At 45.7% G+C, this 20,380-nt stretch overlaps 1 protein-coding gene across 2 annotated transcripts in view; it reads left to right on the top strand.

Annotated features, from left to right (window-relative positions):
• OTUD7A (OTU deubiquitinase 7A) overlaps positions 1 to 20,380 on the top strand; it is a 391,197-nt gene that overhangs the window by 297,446 nt on the left and 73,371 nt on the right. For both annotated transcript variants that reach the window (XM_058736847.1, XM_058736845.1), the window contains one exon: positions 9,965 to 10,183. In XM_058736847.1, the coding sequence (XP_058592830.1) occupies positions 9,965 to 10,183 (219 nt within the window). The remainder of the gene's footprint in view (positions 1 to 9,964; positions 10,184 to 20,380) is intronic.

Raw genomic sequence — 20,380 nt, 5'->3', positions numbered from 1 at the left:
ATCTGTCCCTTTCATAAAAGGTTTGTGCACCTGTTTTAAAAATACCTAGGATTTGTTTTAACCAGGTATGATAAAATATGCAAACATAGAAGAGAATTTCAGGAGGGAAATTTTTATACTCACAGTTCCCTAAAAGCAGGAAGCATGGCACACCATGGCCACATGAGGAAGCACCAAGTTTGGTCAGGAAGCAAAGGAGACAAAGAGAAAAAACATGGGCATGAGCCTTTACTGTGATTTCCTTGGGAAAGGCAAGGCAAGGTAAACAGATACAGGATTGGCAAGATTGAATAATTTTAGCAGGCTCTCTGGGGTTTTGAAGCTATCCCTGATTGTCTTGTACCCTGCCCTGGGATGCAGAGGAATAGTGCTTGCTGGAGTAGAAGAACCAGATAGAAGAGGTGGTTCAGAGTATGGCCTCTGGATTGGTCAGTTTCTAGGAAAGGCATGCTCCTTCCCTCTGAGTTATTTGCTCTCAGAATTGGCTAGTCCTGGTAGGGAAAGCCTCTCCCTGGTCAGGGATGCCCACATGCCAGAGCATCAGGAATACAGAAAATAAGGAAATGTAGTTAAAACACCCACCCTGGCCTAAATCACAGTTGTCTTTGTCAATAGTTGTAAAATTCTGTGCATTCTCTATGATTTTTTAATCTCTATATTTCTCTGGGGCATAACTTTGAACATGGTAATTCCTGTAACACAATTCATTTATACTCCCCTAAAAGAAAGATCACTGAGTTCATGTTTAAAGAATCAATGTGTATGTGCATGTGTATGTTTGTGTGTGATTATGTGCATTCATGGAGATGGTGATGGGGAAATGTTAGAATTAGGAGCATATTTGTCATTATATGAGCTTTAACATAATTTAATTTTAGTTCAAAAAGGATTTTTCTTTTTTAAAATTTTTTAATGTTTATTTTTGAGAGGGGGGGGGAGGGACAGAAAGAGAGGGAGACACAGAATCCAAAGCAGGCTCCAGGCTCTGAACTGCCAGCACAGAGTCCAACGCGGGGCTCAAACCCACAAGCCATAAGATCATGACCTGAGCCGAAGTCAGATGCCTAACCGAGTGAACCAACCAGGCACACACCCCTTTGGGGGCTTTTCTTTCAGACCTTTTCTTTCAGGCTTTTTCTTTCAGATTCCAAATATTGATTTATTTTTTTATTTTTTTTTATTTTTTAATATATGAAATTTACTGTCAAATTGGTTTCCATACAACACCCAGTGCTCATCCTTAAAGGTGCCCTCCTCAATACCCATCACCCACCCTGCCCTCCCTCCCACCCCCCATCAACCCTCAGTTTGTTCTCAGTTTTTAACAGTCTCTTATGCTTTGGCTCTCTCCCACTCTAACCTCTTTTTTTTTTTTTTTCCTTCCCCTCCCCCATGGGTTTCTGTTAAGTTTCTCAGGATCCACATAAGAGTGAAACCATATGGTATCTGTCTTTCTCTGTATGGCTTATTTCACTTAGCATCACACTCTCCAGTTCCATCCACGTTGCCACAAAAGGCCATATTTCATTTTTCCTCATTGCCACGTAGTATTCCATTGTGTATATAAACCACAATTTCTTTATCCATTCATCAGTTGATGGACATTTAGGCTCTTTCCATAATTTGGCTATTGTTGAGAGTGCTGCTATAAACATTGGGGTACAAGTGCCCCTATGCATCAGTACTCCTGTATCCCTTGGATAAATTCCTAGCAGTGCTATTGCTGGGTCATAGGGTAGGTCTATTTTTAATTTTCTGAGGAACCTCCACACTGCTTTCCAGAGCGGCTGCACCAATTTGCATTCCCACCAACAGTGCAAGAGGGTTCCCGTTTCTCCACATCCTCTCCAGCATCTATAGTCTCCTGATTTCTTCATTTTGGCCACTCTGACTGGTGTGAGGTGGTATCTGAGTGTGGTTTTGATTTGTATTTCCCTGATAAGGAGCGACGTTGAACATCTTTTCATGTGCCTGTTGGCCATCCGGATGTCTTCTTTAGAGAAGTGTCTATTCATGTTTTCTGCCCATTTCTTCACTGGGTTATTTGTTTTTCGGGTGTGGAGTTTGATGAGCTCTTTATAGATTTTGGATCCTAGCCCTTTGTCCGATGTGTCATTTGCAAATATCTTTTCCCATTCCGTTGGTTGCCTTTTAGTTTTGTTGGTTGTTTCCTTTGCTGTGCAGAAGCTTTTTATCTTCATAAGGTCCCAGTAATTCACTTTTGCTTTTAATTCCCTTGCTTTTGGGGATGTGCCGAGTAAGAGATTGCTACGGCTGAGGTCAGAGAGGTCTTTTCCTGCTTTCTCCTCTAAGGTTTTGATGGTTTCCTGTCTCACATTCAGGTCCTTTATCCATTTTGAGTTTATTTTTGTGAATGGTGTGAGACAGTGGTCTAGTTTCAACCTTCTGCATGTTGCTGTCCAGTGTTCCCAGCACCATTTGTTAAAGAGACTGTCTTTTTTTCCATTGGATGTTCTTTCCTGCTTTGTTAAAGATGAGTTGGCCATACGTTTGTGGGTCTAGTTCTGGGGTTTTATTCTATTCCATTGGTCTATGTGTCTGTTTTTATGCCAATACCATGCTGTCTTGATGATGACAGCTTTGTAGTAGAGGCTAAAGTCTGGGATTGTGATGCCTCCTGCTTTGGTCTTCTTCTTCAAAATTACTTTGGCTATTCGGGGCCTTTTGTGGTTCCATATGAATTTTAGGATTGCTTGTTCTAGTTTCGAGAAGAATGCTGGTGCAATTTTGATTGGGATTGCATTGAATGTGTAGATAGCTTTGGGTAGTATTGACATTTTGACAATATTTATTCTTCCAATCCATGAGCACGGAATGTTTTTCCATCTCTTTATATCTTCTTCAATTACCTGCATAAGCTTTCTATAGTTTTCAGCATACAGATCTTTTACATCTTTGGTTAGATTTATTCCTAGGTATTTTATGCTTCTTGGTGCAATTGTGAATGGGATCAGTTTCTTTATTTGTCTTTCTGTTGCTTCATTGTTAGTGTATAAGAATGCAACTGATTTCTGTACATTGATTTTGTATCCTACAACTTTGCTGAATTCATGGATCACCTAGCAGACTTTTGGTGGAGTCTATCGGATTTTCCATGTATAATATCATGTCATCTGCAAAAAGCGAAAGCTTGACTTCATCTTTGCCAATTTTGATGCCTTTGATTTCCTTTTGTTGTCTGATTGCTGATGCTAGAACTTCCAGCACTATATTAAACAACAGCGGTGAGAGTGGGCATCCCTGTCGTGTTCCTGATCTCAGGGAAAAAGCTCTCAGTTTTTCCCCGTTGAGGATGATGTTAGCTGTGGGCTTTTCATAAATGGCTTTTATGATCTTTAAGTATGTTCCTTCTATCCCGACTTTCTCCAGGGTTTTTATTAAGAAAGGGTGCTGGATTTTGTCAAAGGCCTTTTCTGCATCGATTGACAGGATCATATGGTTTTTCTCTTTTTTTTGTTAATGTGATGTATCACGTTGATCGATTTGCGAATGTTGAACCAGCCCTGCATCCCAGGAATGAATCCCACTTGATCATGGTGAATAATTCTTGTTATATGCTGTTGAATTCGATTTGCTAGTATCTTATTGAGAATTTTTGCATCCATATTCATCAGGGATATTGGCCTATAGTTCTCTTTTTTTACTGGGTCTCTGTCTGGTTTAGGAATCAAAGTAATACTGGCTTCATAGAATGAGTCTGGAAGTTTTCCTTCCCTTTCTATTTCTTGGAATAGCTTGAGAAGGATAGGTATTATCTCTGCTTTAAACGTCTGGTAGAACTCCCCTGGGAAGCCATCTGGTCCTGGACTCTTATGTGTTGGGAGATTTTTGATAACCGATTCAATTTCTTCGCTGGTTATGGGTCTGTTCAAGCTTTCTATTTCCTCCTGATTGAGTTTTGGAAGAGTGTGGTGTTTAGGAATTTGTCCATTTCTTCCAGGTTGTCCAATTTGTTGGCATATAATTTTTCATAGTATTCCCTGATAATTGTTTGTATCTCTGAGGGATTGGTTGTAATAATTCCATTTTCATTCATGATTTTATCTATTTGGGTCATCTCCCTTTTCTTTTTGAGAAGCCTGGCTAGAGGTTTGTCAATTTTGTTTATTTTTTCAAAAAACCAACTCTTGGTTTCGTTGATCTGCTCTACAGTTTTTTTAGATTCTATATTCTTTATTTCTGCTCTGTTCTTTATGATTTCTCTTCTTCTGCTGGGTTTAGGCTGCCTTTGCTGTTCTGCTTCTATTTCCTTTAGGTGTGCTGTTAGATTTTGTATTTGGGATTTTTCTTGTTTCTTGAGATAGGCCTGGATTGCAATGTATTTTCCTCTCAGGACTGCCTTCGCTGCGTCCCAAAGCGTTTGGATTGTTGTATTTTCATTTTCGTTTGTTTCCATATATTTTTTAATTTCTTCTCTAATTGCCTGGTTGACCCACTCATTCGTTAGTAGGGTGTTCTTTAACCTCCATGCTTTTGGAGGTTTTCCAGACTTTTTCCTGTGGTTGATTTCAAGCTTCATAGCATTGTGGTCTGAAAGTATGCATGGTATAATTTCAATTCTTGTAAACTTATGAAGGGCTGTTTTGTGACCCAGTATATGATCTATCTTGGAGAATGTTCCATGTGCACTCGAGAAGAAAGTATATTCTGTTGCTTTGGGATGCAGAGTTCTAAATATATCTGTCAAGTCCATCTGATCCAATGTATCATTCAGGGCCCTTGTTTCTTTATTGACTGTGTGTCTAGATGATCTATCCATTTCTGTAAGTGGGGTGTTAAAGTCCCCTGCAATGATCACATTCTTATCAATAAGGTTGCTTATGTTTATGAGTAACTGTTTTATATATCTGGGGGCTCCGGTATTTGGCGCATAGACATTTATAATTGTTAGCTCTTCCTGATGGATAGACCCTGTAATTATTATATAATGCCCTTCTTCATCTCTTGTTACAGCCTTTAATTTAAAGTCTAGTTTGTCTGATATAAGTATGGCTACTCCAGCTTTCTTTTGGCTTCCAGTAGCATGATAAATAGTTCTCCATCCCCTCACTCTCAATCTAAAGGTGTCCTCAGATCTCAAATGAGTCTCTTGTAGACAGCAAATAGATGGGTCTTGTTTTTTTATCCATTCTGATACCCTATGTCTTTTGGTTGGCGCATTTAATCCATTTACATTCAGTGTTATTATAGAAAGATACGGGTTTAGAGTCATTGTGATGTCTGTATGTTTTATGCTTGTAGTGATGTCTCTGGTACTTTGTCTCACAGGATCCCCCTTAGGATCTCTTGTAGGGCTGGTTTCGTGGTGACAAATTCCTTCAGTTTTTGTTTGTTTGGGAAGACCTTTATCTCTCCTTCTATTCTAAATGACAGACTTGCTGGATAAAGGATTCTCGGCTGCATATTTTTTCTGTTTAGCACACTGAAGATATCGTGCCAATCCTTTCTGGCCTGCCAAGTTTCAAAGGAGAGATCAGTCACGAGTCTTATAGGTCTCCCTTTATATGTGAGGGCACGTTTATCCCTTGCTGCTTTCAGAATCTTCTCTTTATCCTTGTATTTTGCCAGTTTCACTATGATATATCGTGCAGAAGATCGATTCAAGTTACGTCTGAAGGGAGTTCTCTGTGCCTCTTGGATTTCAATGCCTTTTTCCTTCCCCAGTTCAGGGAAGTTCTCAGCTATAATTTCTTCAGGTACCCCTTCAGCACCTTTCCCTCTCTCTTCCTCCTCTGGGGTACCAATTATGCGTATATTATTTCTTTTTAGTGTATCACTTAGTTCTCTAATTTTCCCCTCATACTCCTGGATTTTTTTATCTCTCTTTCTTTTTTTTTTTTTTTATTTAACGTTTATTTATTTTTGAGACAGAGAGAGACAGAGCATGAGCGGGGGAGGGTCAGAGAGAGAGGGAGACACAGAATCAGAAGCAGGCTCCAGGCTCTGAGCTGTCAGCACAGAGCCCGATGCGGGGCTCGAACTCACGGACTGTGAGATCATGACCTGAGCTGAAGTCGGACGCTTAACCGACCAAGCCACCCAGGCGCCCCTATCTCTCTTTCTTTCAGCTTCCTCTTTCTCCATAACTTTATCTTCTAGTTCACCTATTCTCTCCTCTGCCTCTTCAATCTGAGCCGTCATGGTTTCCATTTTGTTTTGCATTTCGTTTAAAGCGTTTTTCAGCTCCTCGTGACTGTTCCTTAGTCCCTTGATCTCTGTGGCAAGAGATTCTCTGCTGTCCTGTATACTGTTTTCAAGCCCAGCGATTAATTTTATGACTATTATTCTAAATTCACTTTCTGTTATATTATTTAAATCCTTTTTGATCAGTTCATTAGCTGTTGTTATTTCCTGGAGATTCTTCTGAGGGGAATTCTTCCGTTTGGTCATTTTGGATAGTCCCTGGAGTGGTGAGGACCTGCAGGGCACTTCCCCCGTGCTGTGGTGTATAACTGGAGTTGGTGGGTGGGGCCGCAGTCCGACCTGATGTCTGCCCCCAGCCCACCGCTGGGGCCACAGTCAGACTGGTGTGTGCCTTCTCTTCCCCTCTCCTAGGGGCGGGATTCACTGTGGGGTGGTGTGGCCCGTCTGGTCTACTTGCACACTGCCAGGCTTGTGGTGCTGGGGAGCTGGCGTATTAGCTGGGGTGGTTAGGCAAGGTGCACGGGGGCAGGAGGGGCAGGCTTAGCTCGCTTCTCCTTAGGTGATCCACTTCAGGAGGCGCCCTGTGGCAGCGGGAGGGAGTCAGATCCGCTGCCGGAGGTTTGGCTCCGCAGAAGCACAGAGTTGGGTGTTTGCGCGGAGCGAGCAAGTTCCCTGGCAGGAACTGGTTCTCTTTGGGATTTTGGCTGGGGGATGGGCGGGGGAGATGGCGCTGGCGAGCGCCTTTGTTCCCCGCCAAGCTGAGCTCTGCTGTCTGGGTGCTCAGCAGCTCTCCCTCCCTTTGTCCTCCAGCCTTCCCGCTTTCTGAGCAGAGCTGTTAACTTATGACCTCCCAGACGCTAAGTCGCGCTTGCTGTCGGAACACAGTCCGTCTGGCCCCTCCGCTTTTGCCAGCCAGACTCGGGGGCTCTGCTTGGCCGGCGAGCCGCCCCTCCGCCCAGGCTCCCTCCCGCCAGTCCGTGGAGTGAGCACCTCCTCGCCGCCCTTCCTACCCTCTTCCGTGGGCCTCTCGTCTGCGCTTGGCTCTGCAGACTCCGTTCTGCTAATCCTCTGGCGGTTTTCTGGGTTCTTTAGGCAGGTGTAGGTGGAATCTAAGTGATCAGCAGGACGCGCGGTGAGCCCAGTGTCCTCCTACGCCATCTTCCGGAACTCCTTTTTAAATTTTTTTAATGTTTATTTATTTCTGAGACAGAGAGAGACAGAGCATGAGTGAGGGAGGGGCAGAGAGAGAGGGAGACACAGAATCTGAAGCAGGCTCCAGGCTCTGAGCTGTCAGCACAGAGCCCAACACGGTGCTCGAACTCACAGACCGTGAGATCATGACCTGAGCCGAAGTTGGTCGCTCAACCAACTGAGCCACCCAGGCACCCCAAGACTCCAAATATTTAATATTTGGAACTGCTAAATAGCATCATACTATACTACAAATGGCAATGTTTCTAAGATCCTAATAGCATGTCATTAACTAGCAAATAGGTACCGAGTGATAAACCATGAAGGAGTATGGATAACCCTGCCCGGCAGATTCCCACTGTTGAGAGCAGCATTGTGAGTCTGCCCAGTGGATCGTGAGGCCACGCAGCACCTCAGGTATTAAAGAACAACTGATTCCCATCTCCATCAGATCCTAGTAGGTGGGGCAGTTCCTTCTTTCCCAGATATAGACATGGTAGATTGTAACAAGAGACAAGACATCAGCCCAGCTTGCAAGACCTGGAAACATGGCAGAAATATTTGGAGTCTACTCTGTTCTCGCTCTTCAGAATGTGGACAGTGCAGGAAGCACTGGGGCCATCCCCCATGGTAGATAGGCCAGGCCCTATATGCTCCATTTCTCTTCTTTCCCATGGCTGCTATGGTTTAACTTCTCTTTGCCTTTCCTCAAAATAACTAGTCATCATGTTCTCAGAATCCAATTGAAGGTGTATCAAAATTACCCATTTTAAAATACTCTGTGGGGCTCGCTATGCATTTTAATGCACAGATACTTGAGGCTTCTGAGAATTGACTTTAAATTTAAAACCAACCTACCCCAGGATCAAAAGCCTCTTGTTTTCAGTTTGCTGTAGCAAAATTATTTTAATGACATTTTTGTCCACTGCTCTTGCCCATGGGATAGTAAGAAGCTCCCATTCGGGATGAAGACACAGGTGTGGGTCTTCTCTGAGCACAGGCAGGAAGAGACATGCTTCAGAGCAGCATCAGCATGAGCACAGAGCCTGATCAGTGAGCAGGCTAATCTGAAATGAAGTGGGAGTCCTCATGACCTGAGTGGATATACTTTATGAATTTGCCACAGGGTTTAGACAATACTCATCCAAACAGCAGTTTGAATTTTGTTTTCCTGAGATGATTGAAAGAGGATTTGTGTCTTGCTAAAATAACTCTGTTATTACAGATATTGATTGTAAACAAGAAAACTTCTCCCTAACACCCTGTATTTAATAATCTTTGTATCATGGTAAATGTTAGCTATTAAGGACAGGGCTTTAAAAAACGAGGATGGGGGGAGCCTGGGTGGCTCAGTTGGTTAAGCATCTGGCTCTTGATTTCAGCTCAGGTCATGATCTTATGGTCATGAGATCAAACCCTGTGTCAGGCTCAGTGCTGAGCATGGAGCCTGCTTGGAATTCTCTTTCTCCCTCTCTCTCTCTCTGTCCCTCCCCACATGCTCTCGATCTCTTTCTCTCTAAAAATAAATAAATAAACATTAAAAAACAACAACAAGAGGGGCATCTGGATGGCTCAATTAGGTGAGGATCCGACTTCAGCTCAGGTTATGATCTAATGGCTCATGAGTTCAAGCCCCATGTCAGGCTCTATGCTGACAGCTCAGAGCCTGGAGCCTGCTTCAAATTCTGTGTCTCCCTCTCTCTCTCCACCTCCCCCCACTCATGCTCTATCTCTCTTTCTCTCTCTCTCTCTCTCTCTCTCTCTCTCTCTCTCTTTTTCTCTCTCTTTCTCTCTCTCTCTCTCTCTCAAAAATAAACATTAAAAATTTTTAATTAAAAAAAAGCAAGAGTGAAGGAAAACAAAGACATCCACATTTTTGCTGTGGCATTGAGATCACATGATTAACTTCTTAACAGAGTAACATCATGTCCATCAGAGGAATTCTACATGGTACTTTTCACCCTTTTGTTGGAAAGCCTAGGCAGAATAAGACTAAAGTAGCCCAGTACTTTTTGAGTGCTGTGATGAAGGAAAACCAGACAGAAGAGAAGTAGATGTGATGGCTTCATATCTGTATGTGGAGCATTGTCATGCGAGATGCATTTATCAGAGTAACTTTAGTAAAGTAACCTCTCTTACCATCCAAGCTGTGGTGGGGAAAGCCTGAACCAATTGCTTCTTGCTTGAAGTATGTAAATGGATGAAACGAAGAGCAGTCTGGCTCGTGTCCCTCAGAGCTAGCAGGGGACAGCTCTGCTGACTGGAGTTAGATGTAACTTAAGACCCAAAAAGAAGCCTGGTGATCTTTAATGATGCTGATGCATACTTGTGTGGTAGACTCCCAGCTTGCCTCTTTCTGAATGGTCTTATGACTCAGAGTGAGTAAGTGCCATATGCCAGGTGGTGGTAATGTTAGCCCCAGCAGCAGGGAGGCCTGCGGGAAAAGAGTGACAGGTGTGTGGGTGAATGTGTGTGTGAGCGCCTGTGTGTATGTGTGTGTAAGTGTGTGAGCAGATTTGTGCATGCACGTGCGTGGACATGCATGCTCACTGAGCCACACAGCCACCCCACTCATTTCCTGTGGTTGTCTTTCCCACTCCCCCTCCAGAAAAGCGACTTTCTCGGGGAATTTCCCACGCCAGCTCGGCTATCGTCTCCCTGGCCAGATCCCACGTGGCCAGTGAGTGCAACAATGAGCAGTTCCCCCTGGAGATGCCCATCTACACATTCCAGTTGCCGGATCTGAGCGTGTACAGTGAAGACTTCAGGAGTTTCATCGAACGGGACTTGATCGAGCAGGCGACCATGGTGGCTTTGGAGCAGGCAGGTGAGCTGCTGGCCCCAGCAGGCCCGTGTTCCTTGGGCTCAGGGAGCAAGTGAGGCTGGCCTAACTTAGATCAGTGAGGAAGGGATGCGTGTTGTCTGAGTCCGGTGTTTCCAACTCAGACTCTGGAAGCTTGCAGCAAACCCCCTGCTCTGCAGATAAGGTCTGTTCCAACCCAGCCCTGACTGGCAGGGGCCATTGGCTGTTTGGTGCTGAGATCCCTTGAATTTTCCCTTTGTTCCCAGATCCAACCTGTCTAGGCCAGCCCCCTCTAAAGACACTCTCTGTGGCTTTGCCTGACTTTTCTCCTTTTTCCATACAACCCTCCTGTGGGTGTTGAACTTAAGGTAAGAAAGACCATGGACTTTGGGGAAAATAGGAGACCCTGTCACTTCCTATGTATATGAGCAAGTTATGTAACCTCCCTGAGCCTCAGTTTTCCTGTCTGCAAAGACGAGAAGACAGGTAGCCGCCTGGTGGAGTTAAGTATTAAATGGCACGAACAGAGTGTGTCTGTCATCTCCTGCCCTCCCAGCCTTGCTGGCCTCCAGGGTTGAGGAAACACAAAACCTGACTTCGGTCTTCTCCTTTTTCTTTGCATTTCTTCTGACATCCCAATGAAGAAGAGATTTGGGGAGCAAGCCAAACTTGTCTCCTTTGGAGTTCCTAAAGATAACATAATTCGTTCAAAACAAGTGTCTAAAGCAGATGCAGGTTCTTCCTGAGACAGAGCAAATATCCTATCTTACTCATAACCGTTTTCATTATAAATCTTTGCAAAATCACATGTTCAGGGGCTTCTCAGATATACACGCAGAAGACTCTGTGCCCCTGCCCTTCTCAGGCCCAACATACATCTCCCATGGGCACTGCCTCCCCACCAGCATGAGTTGACAGTGCACTTGGAGTGTACCCTCAGCTGGTTGGACTGGGGAGCAAGGACTTCTGACTCTGATTCCATTGTCAGCCAGCTATTCCCGGCTGCTGCAGAGTGGAGCCTCCACTTCCAAAGGCCTGGCACATGAAGGTGCTCCTGTGTGGCACATGCTAGGGAAGCAAGATGGGGAGCCTTTGGCTGAGAGTAGTGGATAGAGGGTGTGTTCAAGCCCTCAGCCAGTAAGTGCTTCTCTGTCAGAGAATCACACTTGGCATGTCACCAAGACAAAACTGAAAATGCCCAGGCCTTTGGAGTGTTGCAGAAGACTGAAGAGAAGGATCTATAGTTGGTATGATCTTGACATCGGCAGATGGACCAGTCATCAGCATTCCCTACCCATCCTGGTAGCATCGGTAGGGAATGCTGATGAAAGAATGAGCAAGGTGTTAAGAACACCAGCAAAGGATAATGTCATGCTTGGAAATGGCACTACAGGGGCACTGCCACTCTTGGGCCTGGCAAAGAGGCAAATGATGAAAGGAGCTGATGGAGAAAGCTACTTACAAGAAAGTGTGGCTTCGAGGAGAGAAGATGATGGAAAAATAAATACTCTGACCACCTTCTTTGGCACAGGCTTTGACCAGTGCCTCTAATCAGCAAAAGGGCAGAGAGCAGAGAGCCCATTACAGGGCTCCAGGCAGGTTGCCCTGAGGGTACAGAGTAGGGGGAGCATAAAGCTGCAGGGCAAATGGGAAACACCCAGAAAGTTGACAGTTGGGTGTTTTCTATCAGGTCCAAGCTTCAGTGTATACTTGGCTTCATCCCATTTCATGTAGAGCAATCCAGGAAATGTCCTCATCCACTTGGTCCAAGAAGAACATAGACAAAGGAAGGGGTAGTGGTTAGTGGGGACTTCTTTGTGTTGGGCAGCCTGATGGTCAACCTCAGCCCCAGGACTCAGGGGTCCTCACCCATGGCAGGCTTGGTTTTAGAACAGGGTCTGCACTTGCAGTAAACAGTGTTGGATCTGATGTTGTAACCACCAATGACTTGTTTCCTCAGCTGCTGCAAAGCTGTCAAAAGCAACCCACAGACTGACGCCCACAGCCCTGCTCTGTCTTACCTCAGGGTCATTGACTGATCCACAACCATAAAACAATTCGCCTGGGTTAGCAATAATCCTAAACCACTCACTATGGAGGCTGGCTATTTTAAAGCTGTTTCTGTGTGAATAATTCAGAAAAGATATTTTGAACAAAGGATTCACTATTCATACAGAAGGGGAAGTTGGTGTAGGTTTAGAAAGAAAAGCGTTTCATGAGCTAATTTCTCTTGAATGCTGACATTAGGTCCTGTCAATGGCTAGTAGCACCATTAATGGCAGCCGCTTCCTTTGAAGGTAGAGTCCTGGTAAAGGACACAGAGTCCCACTCTGGCACCACGATAGCACCTTTCTTTGACCCTGCCATGCTTAACAAAATCTTTTACTTCTATGGAATGTCTTTTCTGTTATTTTTTCCATACACTGCATGTTAATTTTTATCACCTACATCTTACTTCCCAGATTAGTATTTTTAAAGGGTACTATTTTACTCCAACCATGCAGTCTTAGAAAGCACCTATTAAGAACCCAAACTTACTGACTGAAGATCCTGAATTCACCAACATTGTTTCTGCCATCAAAAGTAGCAAGAGTGGGCAGCAGGGATCCCCACTCAGTGCTGGGGAGGCACCCCATCCATGCTGCAGGAAGCCTTGGGGAGACTGGCCGGCCACCCCACACTTCAGGAGTGTGCTTCTAGAGCAGTGAGAGCCTGAATGCCAGGGCTCTGCCTGGTACATGGAAATGAGAAACCGGAAAATAATGTAGACATAAAGAATAAATGTGTTCATTTCCTCAGCATAGAACTGACCCCAGCCCGGGGCACCTGGGTGGCACAGTCAGTTGAGTGTCTGACTTCAGCTCAGGTCTGATTTCACGGTTCATGAGTTCAAGCTCCACATCGGGCTCCGTGCTGACAGCTCAGAGCCTGGAGCCTGCTTTGGATTCTGTATCTCCCCCTCTTTCTGCCCCTCCCCTGCTCATGCACTGTCTCTCTCTCTCTCTCAAAATGAATAAACATTAAAAACTTTTGTTAAAAAAAGGGGGTACCTGAGTGGCTCAGTCAGTTAAGTGTCTGACTTTGGCTCAGGCCATAATCTCACAGTTCATGGGTTCAAGCTCTGCATTGGGCTCTAAGCTGACAGCTCAGAGCCTGGAGCCTGCTTCAGATTCTGTTGTCTCCCTCGCTCTCTGCCCCTCCCCTACTCATGCTTTGTCTCTCTCTGTCTCTCAAAAATGAGTAAACGTTAATTTTTTTTTTAAAAAGAACTGACCCCACCCCACTATCCATATAAATTCTCTGGACTTTTTTCCTCAGCTCTCGAGCAGGACTGTAGACTAGATCATCCCTCAGGCCCTTTCTGTGCCCAGGTTATGGTTGGGACCCCAGCTGGTGTCAGGCAAGCCCTTCACAGTCCCCCACCATATCTAGGTGATGAGCATCGCCCACTGGGAGGTGGCTTTGTTCCCTCCCACCCATGCTATGTCCTGTTGTTAACTATCAGGTGCCACCATTACTATCCATGGGGAAGACAGAGCTCTAATAAGAACAGTGATTTGAGAAAGCCACTCAGTATTGCCGGGTATAAAGTGTAAATTCCCCCTTCTAGTAATTTAGTGCTCAGGATAGCTGTTAGTAAGCTATTGATATACATGTGTGCACATATACTATATACATGGAGATTAATATAGGTGCCTAAAAATCCACTTGTTAGAGGCATAATTCTAGCTGTCTTGGGAAGGAAACATCAACTTTGTCACAGGGTCTCAGGGTTGGGGGCTTTCCCTGCCTTTGGGACTCTACAGGAACCCAGGGCTCATGTTGTCCAGAAAATCAGCAACAAAATGATCTTCACTCAGTTAGTTTTCACCTGGTCCATCACAGAGGCTAGGCTCTACCCTCAGTGCCTGGCAAGGCATGGGTCAGTCCATCTATTTGAAGGACCTCTCTGTTGAGTGGGGTGCCAGTCTTCACCTCCCACAGAACCCACAGTGCCATTCTCCTGAGCCTTAAAACCTGGAGGGTAAACCTATTCCCACCCTGTGACAGTCTTTGGGGCATCAGAAGGACCAGGTCTTTGGGGCGCCTAGGTGGCTCAGTCAGTTAAGCGGCCGACTTTGGCTCAGGTCATGATCTCGCGGTCCGTGGGTTTGAGCCCCACGTCGGGCTCTGTGCTGACAGCTCGGAGCCTGGAGCCTGTTACAGATTCTGTGTCTCCCTCTCTCTGACCCTCCCCCATTCACGCTCTGTCTCTCTCTGTCTCAAAAATAAATAAACGTTAAAAAAAATTAAAAAAAAAGAAGGACCAGGTCTTCAGTACATACAAGTGCTGACCTCCTGAGAGATGAAGGACAATGCCTTTCATTCTTTAGTGATTACCTGCCATGGAAAACACAAGACACCATTAATTTCTCAATCAGATTATCTGCTTCATTTATGTGTAAGAAGACTCAGAGACCATAGGTCTCTAGATGTGAGGAGTAACTACTCATGCCTTGTCCAAAAGCCCACCACAGTGTGGGCAAGATGGTACGCGGTGCTTCTGTGATCTTGTGAACCCAAAGGGCATATTTGTGTAATACAGTCGTTACTGTGTACTTGAGAAATTGAAATACAGATGCCAAAAAATATTTAGGGATACCTTTGAGTTGTGGGGTTGAGTCTTGTCTCCATGGGAAGGTAGTCATGTTGAAGCGAATCTGCCAGAGAAGTGGTAAGGTGTGTGGATGGTTTTGAAGGTGTCCAGTGTCAGCCCAACCTGGGCTGTCCCACGTCAGCTGGGAGAACTTGGCCAAGTTACCTGACCCTCTGGAGCCTCACTTTTTTCCATTTGTAGTCAGAGATGTGTGACAGCTGCCAAACCAAGACAAGGTCACCCAACACAACACTGTGCTCCCATGAAACAGCCTGTTCATTCCAGGTGCTGGGGTGAAATTCCTATACTTATGGAGATTAAATTCTAGTGGGAAAGAAAACCAATCAAAGGTAGAACATAAATGGGAAGTGAGGTGGTGAGCTGTGGAGAAAGTGAGAAGCAGGGTAGGGGATATAAGGTGAAGAGAAGGAGACCGAGGCAGGTCTCTTGAGGGCAGCAGGGGAGGGAGAGATGGAGACATGGGGCTCTGGCATTCCCAGCAGAGGGGGCTTGGCTTCAAAGGCTTGCACATGTAAGGAAAGCCAGGCATAGGGGCAGATGGAACGAGGGCTGGAGGAGATGGAAAGGAAGGCAGAAGAATGGTAGCCAGGGGCCCCTGGAGCCATTGTGAGCCTTTGGGCATAACCATAGGTAGGATGTGCAGTCCCAGGAGAGTTTTGAGCAGGGAGTGACATTTTTAGAAACACATTTGATGTGTTCTGGTGCTCTGTTGAGAATGGACTCTAAGGGGGAAGAGAAGGAGGAGGAGCTGGGAGGAGGTGGCTACTTTACCCAGGGGAGGACAGGTGGCCAGTGCTGTGGGGGTAGCAGTGGAAGTAACAAGAAGAAGATAGATATTGATGGGTCACCTGGGTGGCTCAGTCAGTTGAGTGCCCAACTTTGGCTCAGGTCATGATCTCACAGTTCGTGGGTTCAAGCCCCGGGTCCAGATCTGTGCTGACAGCTCAGAGTGTGGAGCCTGCTTTGGATTCTCTGTCTCCCTCTCTCTCTGCCCCTCCCCTGCTCATGCTCTGCCTCTCTGTCTTTCATCTCAAAAATAAATAAACATTTAAAAAATATTTAAAAAGCTAGAAGCTAGATATTGAAGCAAGATCTGTTTTGAAGGTGGATCCACAGGACTTGTTGATGGACTGGATGGGGGGCATAGCAGAAAGAGCTGAGTCAAGCATGACCCCAGGAATATTGCCCTTCCTTAGCATGATGGTGCCATGGGGAGATGCAGACACCCTGGGGGAGGGGCAGGCTTGGGGGGGCGATGGAGGGGCCAGGAGGGGCAGGCAAAGTCAGAGATTCTAGTGAGACTTTGCTGACATTGTGTGTCATTGCTGTCTAGTTGAACATGAGAGTCTGGAGGTCAGGAGAGGCCTGGGTTAAGGATACAGATATGGGAGTTTGAAATGGGAGAAGTGGGAGAAGAAATCCCTGGGGAGGAGATGGGCTTTAATAGCAACCTCCCACTGCACCTCCGACACAACTTTGCTCTGTGTTGAGTACCAGGTGGATAAGGAGGTCTGGAGCTGGGCAGAAATGCCGGGAAGACAGACCTAGAGCAAAACATTGCAGTCCCACAGGAGGGACTCACAGAAGTACAGGCAAGGCACAGTGATGCCAGAGAAGGGGGATCAGTCAGTGACCCTGGGTGGGTGGAGTCGCTCCGTGAGTGACATTAAAAAGAATCATAGGGTCACGTTTAGGGCAAGATGTGCTAATCTTGCTCCTAGAGAATTAACAAGTTTTGTTTTCTTTCCTCTCAGTGTCTTAGTGGGTGATGAGCAAAATGACATCTTTTTTTAAACTGTGTGGTAACCATCTGTTACAAAGCTCAAGTTAATTGGTGCCATTATCATGTATGAATCAGGAACGATGCATGCTTGGAAAAGGCAGAATGAGTGACTAATAGTTCTTCCCCCGTAATACGCCAGCCTCCCTTGATGGAGTTCACCCATGATTTTCTCCTTTGCAGGAGCTCAAGTTTTTGTTTTTTTTGATTTCTTTTTCTTTATTCACAGTGCCAGTTCCCACATTTGTTTGTCTGTCTTCAGTTCTTAAGTGAAGTTATTGTGTGAGGAGACTGAATGACCTTTCTGTCAAAGCTAGAAATAGGAGCTTTGTACCCTGTTCCCAATCACACTGTTTGTGTGAAGAATGCCTTCATCTTGGGCATCCCATCCTGGGTCTGACTGGAGATGAGCCATTTTTGATTCTGCAAAGGCTGGAAAACACTGGCATTTATCATAGCTGGGTCACCTTCCCAGGGTGGTCACATCTGATTAACAGCCTTAAGAACGCTTTCACCTGGAAGCCAACTGAAATCAAACCACTAAGCCTTGGCTTCCATCCCCCAGGCACATACTTAAGTTTTGTCATGATTCAGTTACCTTCCAAGTGGGACTAAATACATGGGCTCGACTGAGATTTAGAAAATGATAATGTTCCCTGTAAGAAATTTGAATGAAGGTAGCACGAAAGAGGAGGGTGCCCCATTTCAGATGGTATTAACTCCCAGACCTAGAAAGATTAATTCTAGGTATACAAGATTCCTTCTAGATGAGAAAGAATTTCTAGATACGTAGGATTCCTTCCAGATGCAAGATGACTGCCAGCTGTGTGGTGAATTTACACCTCTGTGGTTCCTCTTCTGGGTTCAGAGTCCTGGAACAGCCCATGACAAGGTGGAAAGCAGCCCCCCCCCAGCCCCCCGGAAGAGCAAGCTGCTTAGGGTCTGACATGAGCCAGATTCTGTCCCTTGGAGCACGGCTTCACAGTGTGCACCACTTGAGGTGGATGAGCAGTTAATGTGCTGAATTTCTATTTGTTTTAAGCTTTTGAGGATAATGAGATATCTAACACATGTGCTGCTTTCCAGGGTATCCTCTCCCTACCCTAAGAGCACAACATTGGTGACCAATCCTATGACATATTTTCTAGAAAGTGAACGTGGCAGCATACAGGAAGACAGGGAGGTAGGATTGAAGCAAAAGCATTATCTAAATTGTATAAAATGAGCACCTTTTCAGGTAGCTTCAGGTGCTTTCCCTGTTTTATGCAAAGCGTCAGGTTGCTGAGAATGTTGGAAAGCTTTTTTCTTTTCAAGTTTATTTCTTTATTTTGAGAGAGACAGAGACAGCACAGGTAGGGGAGGGGCAGAGAGAGGGAGAGACAGAGAATCCCCAGGCAGGCTCTGCAACATCAGCATGGAGCCCAATGTGGGGCTCGAACCCACGAAGCTGTGAGATCCTGACCTGAGCCAAAACCAAGAGTCAGACACTAGTCTGACTGGAGCCACCCAGGCGCCCCTGGAAATCTTTTCATAAGTGGGGGGATATGGCACTATTTACATTGGATTCATGAAGTAAACAGAAAAAAAAAAGAGATCTGGAGGATGAGAATGGAATCCTACCAAAGGGGCTTCCAAAACTTACGGAGTCTGGTCTCCCACCTCTGGGCAGAGCACCTCACCTGGCCTGGAGTGACAGGCTCAATGTTGTGCATGTAAAGCAATGTCACCATCTCCCTCAGATCAGAAGGTCATGCTTTCTCTGGGCCATTCTGCTCCTTCTCCTACCAGTGCAGGGGAGGCCTGGGGCCACTGGGACCACATCTCCAAGATCAGTTCAGTGCCTATTCAATCCCCTGTGTCTTAGCCCCCACAGAGGAGATATGGCCCTGCCCTCTGGGCTCACAGACCAGAGGGGAGAGACATTGTGAGAGAGAACCCTAATGACATGGGTAGTGTGTGATGATATGTATAAGGCGACCTGAGGACAATAATTAAGCCTGCCTGGGGAAGGGGTGGTGAGGCAATCCCTCTGCCAGGGGCCAATGTCTCCAGGACCAAGAGGCAGTGACCTGAAGTTGGCAGAACTATAACAGGAAAAGTATGAACAGCAAGCTTCCTGGTGCAGGTTCCCAAGGGGCTGCTTGTCTTGAGGGAGGAGAGAAGGTTTAGAAGTGGCCATAAGAAGGGCACCTGGGTGGCCCAGTCGATGAAGCATCCAACTCTTGATTTGACTCAGGTCATGATCTTGTGGTCTGTGAGTTTTTCTGAGTTCAAGCACCATGTTGAGCTCTAAACTGACAGCTTAGAGCCTGGAGCTTGATTCAGATTCTGTGTCTCCCTCTCTCTCTCTGCCCCTTCCCCCCTCATGCTGTCTCTGTATCTCTCTGTCTCTCTCTCTCTCAAATGAAAAAACATTAAAAAAAATTTTTTAAACTCTCCCAGGGTAGGAAGGTGAGACAAATGGACAGAATTCTGATTTGCATGTCTTCTGGCTAAAGGATGCTGTATCCATTTTCTGTTGCTAAGTAGCAAATTACCACACAGTTAACAGCTACAAATTTTTTGTCCCGCAGTTTCTGTGGATCAGCAGTGTGGATGTGTTAGCTGGGCCCTCTGCCCAGGGCCCCTCAAGCCTGAAATCCACTTGTCGGGGACTGCCTTCAGCTGGAGGCCCAGCTAGGGAGAGATCTACTTCTGAACACCTCAGGTTATTGTCAGAATTCAGTTCTTCACAGCTAAGTAACTGAGATTCCAGTGTGCTTGATAGCTCTTGGTGGGGGAAGCTCTCAGCATCTGGAGACCACTCTAGAGACCTAGGTGCTTGGCACATGGCCCTCTACACAACATTCCAGTTTACTTCTTCAAGACCACCCAGGGGATCTCTTTCTTCTCTCTTCTCCCTTCTCCCTCTTCTCCTTTCTTCACTCATCCCTTCTCCTCCTTTCTTCTCTCTCCTCTCTCTGACTTTCTGCCTCTCTGACCATCAAATCCCTTTTTAAAACCCTCACCTGATTAGGTCAGGCCCACCCAGGATAATCTCCCTTGGACGTCAATTGAGAAGTCAACTGATTACATATACAAAACCCCTAACATGGCCAGGAAATGTAATCTAGTCATGGGGGTGGCATCCCACCCACACTCAAGGAGAGAGGATTCCCCCAGGAGGTGGGTAACTTGAGGCCACCCAAGAAGTCTGCCTACCACAGATGCGATGTTGTTATTTGAAGTTTGACAATCCTGCTATGCTTAAAGATCCAGACTGGGAGATTAAATCATGTAGAATGTATTGTGGTCAAAGGGATTTTCTCAACCTCCTCATGTGCCTTTATTAGCCATTTCACTTGGATAAGTAGTATGTTTGGGTTGAATCCCACTCTTGATGGTTTCAGGTTTCAAACAGCATGTTTTTGAGTCCTCTGAGGAAAGCAGACCCTCTTATTGGGCTCTCTTGAAAGGTGTGGTATCTGAAGTGGGGTGGAGTAGGCACTATGACACTGTGCTTTTGATAATAATAGCCACAATGTATTTTCATAGCATCAACAGTGTGCTTTGTGCAGTATTTGGCATTATTGACCTCCACATCTCCCATCAGCTGCCTGTTTGATATCCATCCACTTTACAGGTAAGGAAGGGAAGACTCAGAGAAGCATCTCCATTCACCTGTTGTGACCTAGCCTGTAAAATGGCAGAGCCATCAGAAACTGGCTCTAGGTGCCTCCCACCCTGCTCTTTCCACCACACCTCTTCAGCTCTACTCAGAACCTTGCAAACTGTCACCTTTTCC

Source organism: Neofelis nebulosa, chromosome 7 (genome assembly GCF_028018385.1).
Source record: "Neofelis nebulosa isolate mNeoNeb1 chromosome 7, mNeoNeb1.pri, whole genome shotgun sequence".
Taxonomy (NCBI): Eukaryota; Metazoa; Chordata; class Mammalia; order Carnivora; family Felidae; genus Neofelis; species Neofelis nebulosa.
This window is presented reverse-complemented; position numbering and strand designations above follow the sequence as displayed.